Source organism: Cricetulus griseus, chromosome 7 (assembly GCF_003668045.3).
Source record: "Cricetulus griseus strain 17A/GY chromosome 7, alternate assembly CriGri-PICRH-1.0, whole genome shotgun sequence".
NCBI classification, from domain to species: domain Eukaryota; kingdom Metazoa; phylum Chordata; class Mammalia; order Rodentia; family Cricetidae; genus Cricetulus; species Cricetulus griseus.
In genome coordinates, this window is record NC_048600.1 from 73,169,507 (window position 1) to 73,183,381 (window position 13,875).

Sequence of the window (13,875 nt, forward strand, 5' to 3'; positions counted from 1 at the left end):
ATTGGATGACAAGTAGGAATTCGGACAAAACTGGCCAGATCAATTGCAAAACAAACAACAACAACAAAAAACCTATACTGCCCTTCTGAGAAACATGGAGAATAAGATTCTGAAAATGGCCAATGAACTGTGCCTCAAGTCCACCTCCGTGTGACCCGTGTGTCCCTAAAGAGTCCTTTGGCTGAACACTTGTGTTTAACCTGCACTTCCTCCCAGCTGCAAGCCTGCACAATCCACTCAGGACAGCCTCCTATGTCAAGAACAAAATTCTGTGGGTTAAAGAAAGGAAAATACCAGCACATGCTTTGGCTAATATTTAAACTTAGTTGCAGATGAAGTGGATTCCATGGCCCCAAATCACATACACGGCAATGTGTTCCTCTACCATGCTTGACTTGACTCTCCACTGTGTGTTGTCTTGCTACTCTTGTTGTCTAACCAATAAACTGGCTAATTCTGCTTCGCTCTGGCCGGTCCTGGATTCTCTTCTGCGGTGGATTTCAAGGACCTGGCTACATATCAGCAGAGGCTCCTGGGGATCTGAGGAGGACTGTTCACAAATTGGGCTACGGTGCACAGCTCCAGATCCAGGGGATCCAATGTGCTCTTCTGGAATCATTAGTGCCTGCACTCATGTGCACATGCCCACACACATAAGTAAAAATAGAGTTAACCTCTAAAGGGAATAGTACCAGAATCTCTCCAAGCCACAGCCAGCCTCTACCATCTCCACACAAGGCTAACTTCGTGTGGCAACACCCACCTGTGACATCCAGATGGAAGGAGACCTTCTGTCCCCCGGCCTCACAGCTGTACTCCCCAGCATCTGTCTTGCCCGCCTGCTGCACCACCAGCCTCCTCTCACAGCCTGAGGCCTCCACTCGAACCTTCGAGCTGGAGCTCAGCTTCTTCCCATCCTTGAACCAGGTCACCTCAGTCTGGGCCTGGGCCACCTCACAGCTCAGTGTGGCACTGGCCCCTGCCTCTGATTTCACCTCACTGCGTGTCTGCTGCTCCTTGGCAAATACCACCTTGGGCTCTGGGAACAAAGACATAAGGGGTCAGAGTCAAAGTCTAGGTCAGGAAGGTCACAGGGAAAAGAGCTGGCTTGGGCAATGGAGGACAGAATTTTCTCAGCCTTGATGTGAAGACTATGACCCTCATCACAGTGTAAGGCCTCCTGCCTCTGCTGGGTTCACTCCACCAACACTGTGCTATAGGTTCCCTCCGTGCACTCAGAGCACATGGCTCTTTGGGCCCTGCTCTTCCCCGCTCCTTGTCACATCTTGATGTCAGTGCTATGGCTGAGTGCATGAAATCACCACAGGTTCATTTCCTTTCTCTAGTCTCTAAAAGAGTCTTCATGATCATGGAATAACTGTTTCCAGTACTTTCTGATGTTTTCTCAACAAAATTATTTGAAGATTTTATTGCTATTCTACTTATTTAGAATACATAAGGTTTAGTGAATTTTATGTCAGTTTTCACACAGTTTACTAGTAATCAGTCAAATTGTCATAACTTTTCAGATTTATTAGCATAAAATGTCTTATCATATATTCTTAAAATAGCATTTCTGCCTGGCGGTGGTGGCACATGCCTTTAATATCAGTACTCGGGAGGCAGAGGGAGGTAGTAGATCTCTGTGAGTTCAAGGCCAGCCTGGTCTACCAAGCAAGTTCCAGGACAGCTAAAGCTGTTACACAAAGAAACTTTGTCTAGATAAACCGATGAGGATGAGGATGAAGATAACATTTCCATGAAGACTTGATAGCTTGTTTCTCAATGTCTAAACACAGACATCAGTTATGTGGAAGTCTGACAGAGCACTGCTGTGTGACAGTGCCAGAGGCCTGGGATTGCATCCCACCCTCTAAGTCCTCAAGGCTCTACCTACACACAGGCAAATGGCTGTCTGTCTCAGACTTATCTCTCTGAGGACCTGGAGCCAAGGACTGACATTAACAGAAATGTGGGCTGACTTGGCAGGAGACACTCACTCCTCACCATTGCAGAGTTCAGAGCAGGAACTGTGGGAATCCCTGATAACACCTATCCAAACTGAAAGCAAAGGCTAAGTGGTATTTGCTTTAAACTACACTCTTTGTGTAAGACAGGAAGGAGGATGGAGACCATACACAAGGTCAGCCAGAGTCCCATACAACAGCTAGATGGTTCTGGGAACATGTGACTCTGGATTACCCCATTGTAATGCCACTCAAGGTTTACAAAATGGACCCCCTCTTCCACCTTACATATTCATCCCAGCCTAGTTTTGGGGAGGAGGAAAAATGGGAAATGTGAGAGATGAGGGCTAATATAAAGTGCAAACAATCTGTCAAAGTGATAAGCCAGGCCCCTATCTACTGTCTCATAGGGCCAAATAGGTACCTGTGACATCCAGACGGAAGGAGATCTTCTGTCCCCCGGCCTCACAGCTGTACTCTCCAGCATCCACCTTGCCCGCCTGCTGCACCACCAGCCTCCTCTCACAGCCTGAGGCCTCCACTCGAACCTTTGAGCTGGAGCTCAGCTTCTTCCCATTCTTGAACCAGGTCACCTCAGTCTGGGCCTGGGCCACTTTGCAGCTCAGCGTGGCACTGGCCCCTGCCTCTGCCTTCAACTCATTGCTTGCCTGCTGCTCCTTGGCAAACACCACCTTGGGCTCTGGAGACAGAGAAAGACACACAGGGTCAGGGACACTGTCTAGGTCAGGAAGGCCACAGGGGGGGAAAGCCTGATGGTGGTGGTACCATTGGAGGGTAGAGCATCATCCAGACTCCACACCCACTGTGCCCTGAAGCCTGGTGCCTCTCAGCACAGAACCAGACCAGGCACACACGGCCTGCCTCTGCTGCAGGAGCTATTCTGGAGACTGTGCCTTCAAAGGCTGCTCTGGTGGCCTGAGGTAAAGACCTGATGTTTTCCACCTCTGTGTTTGCTCTCCAGTGGTTCATTGTTCCAGGCTGGCCATTTATACCTGCATTGTCTGTCTGCAGATTTTAGGAACTCTGTATGTATTTGAGTACTGGAGTCTTATCAGCTACATGTATGTCAAAATTCTCCCCGTGTGTGCGCATCAACTTCTCACTTTTGTGTGTGTGTTTCTGGTTAAATCAAGCATTTTCATGAAGCAACACATCTACTGGTTCTTTGTGGTCCATGTAGTCACGTCCTAGCTTTGAAATCCTTCATATGGTAGTGCCCTGGCACACTCGGCTATCAGGCATGCAGGCTTTCTGAGGTTGTCAGCCAATGCACTGTTGACTGCAGCATATGCTTTGGGGGAGACTTCCAGGGCTAACTCGTTTTCCAAATGTGCACTACCCTTCATACCATTTGGGGAGGTGTTCCTATCTCAATGCTTCACACTAATACCGCAGGAAAGGAGGCGCAGAGCCTGTGATGGCCAAGAGCTGGTGCAGAGCCATTTTTATCTTGCTCTGCTCTTCTGTTGCCACACTTGGGCCCACTATCCTATTAACGTCGCCTTATGATGTGAGTTGATCTCATGAAGCAAATGCTCTCAGCTGTTCATCTTCAGGAGAACCCAGAGCCTTTGCAATCAGTCTGTCAATCGTTATCACACTCAAAATAAATAAATATGTTTGGATTCTAACTTAGGAAGGAAATTAAGTCTTCTGTGGTTTCTAGTAGTTTCTTCAGATGGTCATCACAGTCCTTCAGAAACATTTGGCCATTTCTTCACTGGGCTTCACACGTCATTTGTTGGGCATCAGATAGAAAATGGACGCTCTGCAGTTCTGTACTGTAAGATTTCATTTTCCAGGACTTCACTGCAGTGCGTGGATGGAGTGGTGTCTCCTGAATGCTGGGTTTCTGTGCAAGGTGATCCTTCACAAGGGTCTCGTTACATTGTTCACGGTAAGGACTTTGCTTAACTGGTGACTGTCAATCCTCCTCCTGCTGTCCTATCTCTCCCCAGAAGTGGGATGGTTGCTGCCGTTTCCTGTAGTTCTGTCTTTCACAGTTAAGGGGGGACCTGTTGGTTTCTGTAAAGAATTCATGATGAATTTGATTGAAGATTTTTCAGGAATATAAGATGGTAATTGATTTTGTGTGTGTGCGTGTGTGTGTGTGTGTGTGTGTGTGTGTGTGTGTGTGTGTGTGTGATGTCATGAGTGTGATCAGAAAACAACTTGCAGGAGTTGGTTCTCTCTTCCCACTATGTGGGTCCCGGGAATCAGATCCTCCAACTTGGCACCAAGCTCCTTTATTCACTCAGCGATCTCACTAGCCCCAAAGATAGTAAATGTGTGAAACACTTTTCTTCTGCACCCACTGGGGTCTCTGTGCTTTTCCTTCTCAGTGCCCTGACCTTGTGTGCCTCGTGTTGAGCCAACTCCTCCTTCCAGGCTTCCTTTTCCTCATAGTCTTCAAATACAGCAGAGCAGTTTTCTGCCAGGCATTCAGTATCCCAGCCTTGCTGTGTATGTGGCCTTTTAGTTTTGCATATTTTCCCTGTAAGGTTTGGTTTCCATGTCACATCGTTTCCATAAAGTGACCCATCCTTCATTGGCCTGTTTCCCAAGAGACCTTCTTAAGTAAAGTGCCATTTGGTTCTAGAACTTCTGGGATGATGTTCCTGCTGGGCTGCATGCCCCACCCCTTAAAAAGTTATTAGAATACTGCTTCCATTTAATTAAAGCTTACAGTTGTTTGAGTTTTCAGTTTCTTCTTTTGTTAGTTTTGACACAACTTTCTAGAATTAGTCAAATTGTCATATCTTGCCAATTTTTAAAACCATAAAATTGGTTGTCATATTCTCTTCAAATAATATCTCACAAAGAAACAGCAGGCTTTTTGACAGTTGTCCGTATTGCATAGTTGGCCTTATGTATCATGGATTCAACAACATTGAACAGAAAATACAGAGGTGGGCAGAAGTGCATCTATGAGAAACTTAGGCTTTCTTCTTGTGGTTAGTCCACAGATAATACAGATGGCAGGTAACTGGTGGCACTGACACTGTACTGAGTATAATCAACCAGGACATGAGTTTCGATGTACAGAGGGAAAGGGTTCCAATGGCTCCGCAGTTAAGAGCACTGGCTGTTCTTGCAGAAGACTCAGGTTTGATTCCAGAGGCCACATGGTGACTGACAACAACAACTCCAGGTGAGGTGATCTGATGCTCTCTTCTGAACTCCATGGGTGCCAGGCACACACATGTATATATATATATATATATATATATTATATATATATCATTCATATACATGAAATAAATAAATCTGTTTTGTGGGGGTGGGGTTGTTATTTTGGTTGTTTTTTAGTGTATGTTTGGGCTGGAGCGGTGACTCAGCAGTTAGGAGTACTTGCTAGTCTTTCAAAGGACCTGAGTTTGGGCAGCTCACAACCATCTGTGACTCCAGCTATGGGGGATCTGTTGCCCTCTTTTGGTTTCTGCAGGTGTCTGCACTCACATGCACACACCCACACAGACTTGTGCATGCACACACACAACCACATAATTTTAAAAATAAAATGCATCTTAAAAGTAGAAAATGTACAGCGCATGTGTGTTAGTTATATGTAAACATTTTCTATAAAGGACTAGCACATCTGAAGATTCTGCATCTGCCGTGAGGTTCTGGATCTAACTCTTAAGGACACTGAGGACACAACACAAACCTATCGGCCAGAAACAGAAGTGCAGCCTATAATGACTGAGCATTAAGTGTCTTAACAAAAGGACAATACATGTATTTTTTTCAGCCATCTCTATGCAACCAGACAGAGGCCCAGTAACACCCAGTCACATACTGAGTTTTTTCATAGCACTCATCTCCAGCAACATGACAGGACACCACATCAACACTTCTCCACACAAGCTTCGTACATCTGCTGCCAAGGGCTGATGGTGAGATGCCACAACAGGACCTGATGGAAAAGTCCATCCTGCCCTGACTAGTGTGTATCAGAGCACCGGATTAGTCTCTGCTCTGTGCAAATCACAAGAGCTGTGCAGCCATCCACCAGCAGGCATGCTCCTACAGACTGGTGTGTAGGAGGCCAGTTTCCAAATCCCTAGAAAAGGAGTAAAGGAGATCACAAGAAACCAAACGTTGAGAATGCCAAGAAAGTCTAGAGACAGTTACAGGTGTGACCAACTCTCTGGCCTGCAGCCTGTCCTTACCTGAGTCGGTTAGCCACTCTGGCCATGGAGAACCTCGCGTGGCTCTAGAAGAGCAGCTGGAAGTTTCTAGTGCCTCCAATCCAAGGAGGATCACTGTCCCAGGTGAAGGTCACATGGTCACCTTACAACCCAGAACCAACTGATTCCAACAATACCAAACAAAAGATGGTGGGGGAGAATCTTGGAACACACAGCTAAGTTCCACCATGTGCACACCACTCAAGCTGTCTAAGAAGGGCCTGCACCTGGCTGTTCTGCCTCGCTGAGCCCACAGATGGAAGATGGTAGGTGGGAAGGCAGAAGATGGTGATAGACAACGTGTATCAGGAAGAACCCAGTGATCAGCCATGCATCTGCACAGTCATCAACTCTACACAAAACAAACTGCTATCTCAACACCCACCTGTGACATCCAGATGGAAGGAGACCTTCTGTCCCCCGGCCTCACAGCTGTACTCCCCAGCATCTGCTTTGCCCGCCTGCTGCACCACCAGCCTCCTCTCACAGCCTGAGGCCTCCACTTGAACCTTTGAGCTTGAGCTCAGCTTCTTCCCATCCTTGAACCAGGTCACCTCAGTCTGAGCCTGGGCCACCTCACAGCTCAGTGTGGCACTGGCCCCAGCCTCTGCCTTCACCTCGCTGAGTTCCTGCTGCTTCTTGGCAAACACCATCTTGGGCTCTGGGGACAAACAGGGTCACAAAGTCAAAGGCACTATCTAGATCAGCAAGGTCACAGTGGGAAAGAACCTACATGGGTCAGCTGGAGGGCAGAATGTCATCCAGGCCCTGCACTCTCTGTGCTCAGGAGAAACCCAAGGACCTCTTAACACAGAGAAAGTCATGCTCCCTTATCCATCCAGAATACAACCCAAGATCTGCAGTAGGTGCCTCAGATGCAGATGGCACCACATACTGTGTATGCTTCTCCTGGAGGACCCTGAGAAAGTTTAATTAACAAATTAGGCATAGTAAGAAATTCATAAGGCAGGTGTGGTGGTGCACAGCTACAATCTCAGCATTCTGGAGGCAGAGAAAGGCAGACCTCTGTGGGTTTGAGGCTAGCCTGATCTACATAACAAGTTCCAGGACTGCCAGGGCTATGTAGAAAGACTCTGTCTCGATCCCTCTCCCCCCACAAAAAAATCGTTAACTATTAGTGATAAAAATTAAAAAAACATAGTATAACAAAAGCCCATGCTCTAGACCATTATTAAATAAAATAAGGACCGAAGAACACAAGTGATATAATACCTTCACAACCCATCTGGTGAAACGATCATTTCTGGAATTTTCTATATATTTTAGAACCATGGATGACAGTGGATAACTAAACCATGGAGTGCTACTCAGTGTAAAAAGAGTGACTGTCACAATTTGACACACACCCCATCACTCATTTCTGGTGTCACTAGGCAGACTTTTCTGATAATTATCTGCCCAGTTTTCAATAGCACTCTCTCTCCTAGGTACTCACTGTAGGATCTCTGTATATATGCTCACACTAGAGAACTGACAATAACATGCACTCCATACGCTTTCCTTGTGTTGCTTGTCTTCTCACCGTTTATAGTAGGCTCTGCTGAGTCACTGGGTTTCTAATATTTTAGTTAGCATTATTGTTGTATGTGATACAGGCAGGAGGGCAGCACTCACCACAGCTTTCAGATGGAGGCCAGAGGACAACATTGTTGGGTACGTTCTCTCCTTTCACATTTATGTGGATTCCAGGGATTGAACTCAGGTCATGAAGCTAGAGCTCATCTAATCCTGCTGAACCATCTCACCAGACCTAACTCACAGTTTTCAATTTCAAAGTATTCATGTGTGTTTTATGGTTGCCACTGCTTTTGTTCTCCTGTTCCTGTGCACTGGGGTGGCTCAGCAGTAGAGCTCCATATTCATTCCCAGCACTGAAGTCTGTGTGTGTGTGTGTGTGTGTGTGTGTGTGTGTGTGTGTAAGAACTGTACATTTATTCTATTTTCACATATATTCAATCCATAAATTCTGGTGTTCTGTGCAGTAGAGAACTACTTAAGTACTTCATGATAACTACATGAGAGGATTTTAAATATTTCCAACATAAACAACATGGAAGGAACTGGAAAGGCTGACTGCCCAGTTTGATCAATGCACATCATAGACATGTGATCAGAGTCCACACTGCACCTCATTATCACTCTCTATGATCATTATATGTTGGTTTAAAATAATGAGTTCAATCCTTAACTGGAGTCACAGAAATAACTGCCTGTCACCTTGAGGGTTCTGTGTTTCTCTTTCTACTCTAAGTAAGTCTGGAACACAGCTAGAGCTGATTTTTTGTGTGGTGATTACTGGTCCAGTCTTTCTTCAGTATGGTAAATGTCAATAGTTATGAAACAATGATACTGTCTACAGCCCTGCCATGAGTCCCAGAGGGGAGAAGAGTTGTATGTAGGGTTGGGGATGGGGAATCCATTGCTGTGAGAGTCCAACCTGATCTCTGCCCTCTGCTCCTTTGGTGTGTTTGCCTGTGCCTGCACTGAGACACCCACGTGTTCATTGTGTGAGTACAGCACAGTCTAACACGTTGTGCAGCAAAGGCTCCCCAATTTTCTTTGGGTGTGCCGTTTGGCTGGGAAATGTCCCCCAAAAGCCCATGTGTTAGAGGCTTCGTCCCCAGACCATGCCATTGGGAGGTGGTGGAAACTTTAGTATTTAGGGGTCTAGTGGGAGATCTTAGGTCACTGGGGTTGTAACCTCCAAACGCCCCTTCCTCTATCACACATACGTTCCAGTGTGAAGAGAGCAGATGAACCAAAAAGGATGGGACACATGCACAGATAGTTTTCCTAATGAGAAAAACACTGGGACCATCTGCTAATCTCCCATCATCTGCAAACAAGCCACCTAGACACATGAACACCCACCTGTGACATCCAGACGGAAGGAGACCTTCTGTCCCCCGGCCTCACAGCTATACTCCCCAGCATCTGTCTTGCCCGCCTGCTGCACCACCAGCCTCCTCTCACAGCCTGAAGCCTCCACTCGAACCTTCGAACCAGAGCTCAGCTTCTTCCCATCCTTGAACCAGGTCACCTCAGTCTGAGCCTGGGCCACCTCACAGCTCAGGGTGGCACTGGCCCCAGCCTCTGCCTTCACCTTGCTGAGTTCCTGCTGCTTCTTGGCAAACACCAGCTTGGGCTCTGGAGACAGATAGGGATGCACAGGTCAGAGACCCCAGACTAGACATACTTAATCCTTCTTCAGGGCCTGGGGCTCATCACAGCCCAGTCATGGCCAAGGCAACACTGCCCCTAATTGGCAGACCATCATGTGAACATAAACAAGGTTCTGTGCCACGTGACCCAAGCTGTATGCCCTAAAGATTCATATGTGGAAGGCCTATGGATGTGGGGTCTTGTCACTGCCCTAAGAACCTACAGGCCCACTGTGATGTTTGCTGGCATGTGAGCTACTGCAGCCCTTAAGGCCATCACAGGTAGCTTCCTTAACAATACCACTATCCTGACCTTTAAGGACAAAACTCTAAATCTTCCCCATCTTGGGTCCCCCAGAAACTTCAGGCCACCCATGGCTTCCCAGTCCTCCTGCATGTAGAGACCACAGACAGCAGGAGGAGGCACAGTTGGGAGGGATGGCCGCCTCAGCCTCCAAGCCAGAAACCCACACCTTTCTGGACCACAGCTGAAGGAAGTGCAAGACAGTGGAATACAGTAGAGTCAAGCAGGGGAGAGTGGCTACATGGTCTGTGCCTTTTCCTCAAACTCAAGGACAGGGCAGAGATGGTTGGATACACATTCAAAGTCACATGGGAATTATGACAGAGCCAACAAGGACTCCCAGAACCCTGGGGCCCAGCAAGTAGGAATTGACAGAGAGAAGCATCTCCTGCCATCTGCAAGACTTGCGCTGCAGCCATGGGACCCCCCACCCCTGCACAGCCAATTGACTAGACCCTGCCACACCTATGTTCACTATGCAAGCTCATCTCCACAGGTTGGTGTCATCAGGGACACTCCTCAAGACTGGCTCAGCCATCACCTTGCTTTGATCAAAGCTAAAAGTCACTGGACAAAGCTGAAAACACCCAAACACTGAGGTCTAATGACAGGGAGAATACCAGCTGGAGATACCTAGATATGTCCCGGGATAATCCCATTGAGCACAACATGGCACCCACCTGTGACATCCAGATGGAAGGAGACCTTCTGTCCCCCGGCCTCACAGCTGTACTCCCCAGCATCTGCCTTGCCCGCCTGCTGCACCACCAGCCTCCTCTCACAGCCAGAGGCCTCCACTCGAATCTTTGAGCTGGAACTCAGCTTCTTCCCATCCTTGAACCAGGTCACCTCAGTCTGGGCCTGGGCCACCTCACAGCTCAGTGTGGCACTGGCCCCAGCCTCTGCCTTCGCCTCACTGCGTGTCTGCTGCTCCTTGGCAAACACCAGCTTGGGCTCTAGAGAAGAGGAGGATGACACGGTGAGAGATACAATATGTTACCTATTTCTCAGACATTGATTCTCCAAGGTTCCATAAATTGTGTCCTTGGGGTCATGGACATCAGGTGTCCAGTGAGATGTTAGGCAAGTCTTCACAGACACAGTGTCTTGTCTCAGTGGCTCAAATGTGCATTTGGAAGTTATCCTGACTCAAGAGCAATTTCAAGGCCAGAGGAAAGAGGCTGGGCTATTCCAGCTCTCTACCTATGTGTTTACTGTCTCTGTCATGTTTGTGGAAGATCCCATTGCTCAGTAATACATCCCAGAGCTGGCACTGTGTGGCCTGCAGACTATCGCCTCCATTCTCTGCTGGTTTAATCCACACATAAACATACACACAAGCATCTGTTCAACTCAGTGAATATCAAATGTACCTCTTGCCACAGAACCCAAACCTCTGAACAAACAGAGCATCTCAGCTCCCCATCCAAACGGACTGCCAACACACATAAACAAACAGGCAGGCAGACACACACACGAATACACACACAGGTGTACACACACATACAGGCTCACACACATCTCTAATGAAAATCTGTGTCCTGTAGCACCAGCCTCCATGGACACTGCTCACTTCTGCATCTGTAAGATGTTTCCATTTAAAATTAAAATGATTTATCCTTAAACTGGACAGGTAATTTAATGGCATTAAAATTTAAATGAACATTTTATTATTAAGACAATTTACATAGGAAAAGCTGTGATTTTTTTCCATTAGCATAAAATCTTCAAAGGCACATGTTAGGTGGGGCAATGCAGGTGAAGGGAAAATGTGATCTCAGGCTGGGGAAGAACTCTCTGATTTATTCAATCCGCTCCACAGCCAAGGTGAGCTGAGGACCTCCTGAGGGACAACCGGAGCTGGGAGGTCTGCAGTGAACAGCAGAGGCTCACACTTCCCCTTCTCATGGGCAGGGCCAAACTTGCCATGAAGATGAGGGTGCTTCTATCCATGAAGTGAGGTTGTTATCAATGCTGGCTCTCAAGAGAAACTATGTGACCTAGACTAGGTGGTGAGGGAAGTCCTCAGTGTGCAGTGGTGTTTAAGGGACACACAGCCAGACAAGTAGAACACTGAGGTCCCAGAGCTCCACAGTCTTGGTAGGAACTGTGAGCAAGAAAGTGGTGCCTGATCCGTGGCACACAGAATGCTGGGGAAAGGTGACTGTCACACCTGGCTACTCCCACCCCTGACTTGCCATGCTAGATGAAGTGTGACGGGGGAAACCCAGTCCTAAGACTAGGCACCAGTTTTCTATCGGATAGGAGAAAAAAAAGTCAATGAGGTGGCTGATGTCTCCTATAGACAGAAATCACAGTTATGAGGCCAAAACCCCAGCGAACCAAGATAGTGTGGGGCTAGGGCACACTCCAGCACTTTCCCTTGCGTGGTTGAGTTGTGGATCTGCCTAAGAGGTTACAAAGCTACTAGAGTCAGTCTGCATTGCTAGAACAAAATGCCTGAGGCTGGTACTTCACTGAAATAAATAACTCAAACCTGTATGTTCAGTTCATAAAGGGTTCAAGGAAACAGCCCTGGCACCAGCCTGGCTCTAATGAAGACCCCCAGAAGATAGCAACACAGTGGCAGGAGAGTAAGGAAAGGGCCTGGAGAGATTTCAGACACTCCAGAGAACCCATTCTCACAGGAACCACTCCAGTCCCACAAGAGCCGGCCCACTGCAGTCAGCTAGTCATGAAGCTAGAAGCTCCACAGCCCCTGCCTCCCACAAGGCCCACCCTGAAAATGTCTCACCATCTCAACACATGGGGAACCAAATGCCAGCACATGGACTTTGCCAGGACTCAGATAAATGAGGCCTAGACTACTCTGATCAAGCTGCAACAGACCTAGAATGGCTCCAATATTGAGTGTTCCCCCACCTGCCCAGCTGTTGTGGAATACTTAACCATTTAAAGATGTGTTACATTTCTTTATGCTGACTTTGTCAACAATGTAAAGATGTGGTACATATGCCAGGCAGTGGCGGTGCATGCCTTTAATCCCAGCGCTTGGGAGGCATTGACAGGTGGATCTCTGTGAGTTTGAGGACAGCCTGGTCTACAAAGTGAGTTCCAGGACAGCCAGTGCTACACAGAGAAACCCTGTCTCATAAAACAACTAGGTGGAAGAAAGGATAGGTAGGGTTGGAAGGCAGAGAGAACAAATAGAAAGAGTAATCTAGAGAGGAGAGAAGAGGCGAGAACAAGGGAGAAAGAAAGGGAGACTTCTGGGGCCAGCCAGGCAGGCAGCCGCCAGGCAGACAGACATGGAAGAAGCAGGAAAAGTAATACAGAAGTATTACAGAAGTAATACAGAAAAGTAATACATACAGAAGAAAAAGGTAAAAATCCCTGAGGCAAAAGATAGATAAACAGGCTAATTTAAGTTAAAAGAGCTAGCCAGAATCTAGCCTAAGCTAGGCTGAGCATTCACAACTAATAAGAAGCCTCTGTGTCATTATTTGGGAGCTGGTTGGTGGCAAATAAAAGGACTAGGGGACATCATCATAATCAACAGTGTGAAACATAAGACATGTGGAAGTCGATAAAAATTCTGTCACACCAGGAAAGAAATGAATGTGAGAAAAGCCCCCAACTGCAAAAATGATGGGGTCCAGTGGGACATGGTTAGGTCATGATCAGGTCGTGGAGCTCCACTTTCAGGAATAGCAATACCAATCATTAGAGCTGTCAGACAAGGGTACAATCAAAGAGAGAAGGAAAAAAACACATGTGGTGATGTTACTGGGGACAGAACTCAGTAGCAGAGAATGTAACTAGGTTGTAAAAAGCCCATTCAATACCAAAATGTGTGTGTGTGTGTGTGTGTGTGTGTGTGTGTGTGTGTGTGTGTGTACGTGCAAGAATCCATAGATTCTGTTAAATCAAACAAATTATAAAGCTCAAAAATGGGGGAAGGAGCTGCTACAATAAGAGCAAGGGAAGAGGAGTAGAAGAGAGGAAATGAAGGGGCAGAAATATTGAGTTGGGGGAAGAATAGAGTAAAGTGAGCAGGATGAGAGATACCATATCAGAGGGAGCCACTATAGGTCCAAGAAGAGATCTGGAACCAGGGAGATCTCCAGAGACCTACAAGGATGACACGATCTGACAATCCAGGCAATGGTGGAGAGGATAACCTAAAAGCCCTTCCCCTAAAATGAGATTGATGACTTCTCTTTATGCCATCCTAGAGCCCTCACCCAGTG

The 13,875-nt window shown here is 47.1% G+C and overlaps 1 protein-coding gene across 1 annotated transcript in view; it reads right to left on the reverse strand.

Annotated features, from left to right (window-relative positions):
• Obscn (obscurin, cytoskeletal calmodulin and titin-interacting RhoGEF) overlaps positions 1–13,875 on the reverse strand; it is a 138,335-nt gene that overhangs the window by 107,724 nt on the left and 16,736 nt on the right. The window contains 4 exon segments of the mRNA XM_035448275.1: positions 764–1,039; positions 2,392–2,667; positions 6,564–6,839; positions 10,345–10,620. Coding sequence (XP_035304166.1) covers positions 764–1,039; positions 2,392–2,667; positions 6,564–6,839; positions 10,345–10,620 — 1,104 coding nt within the window.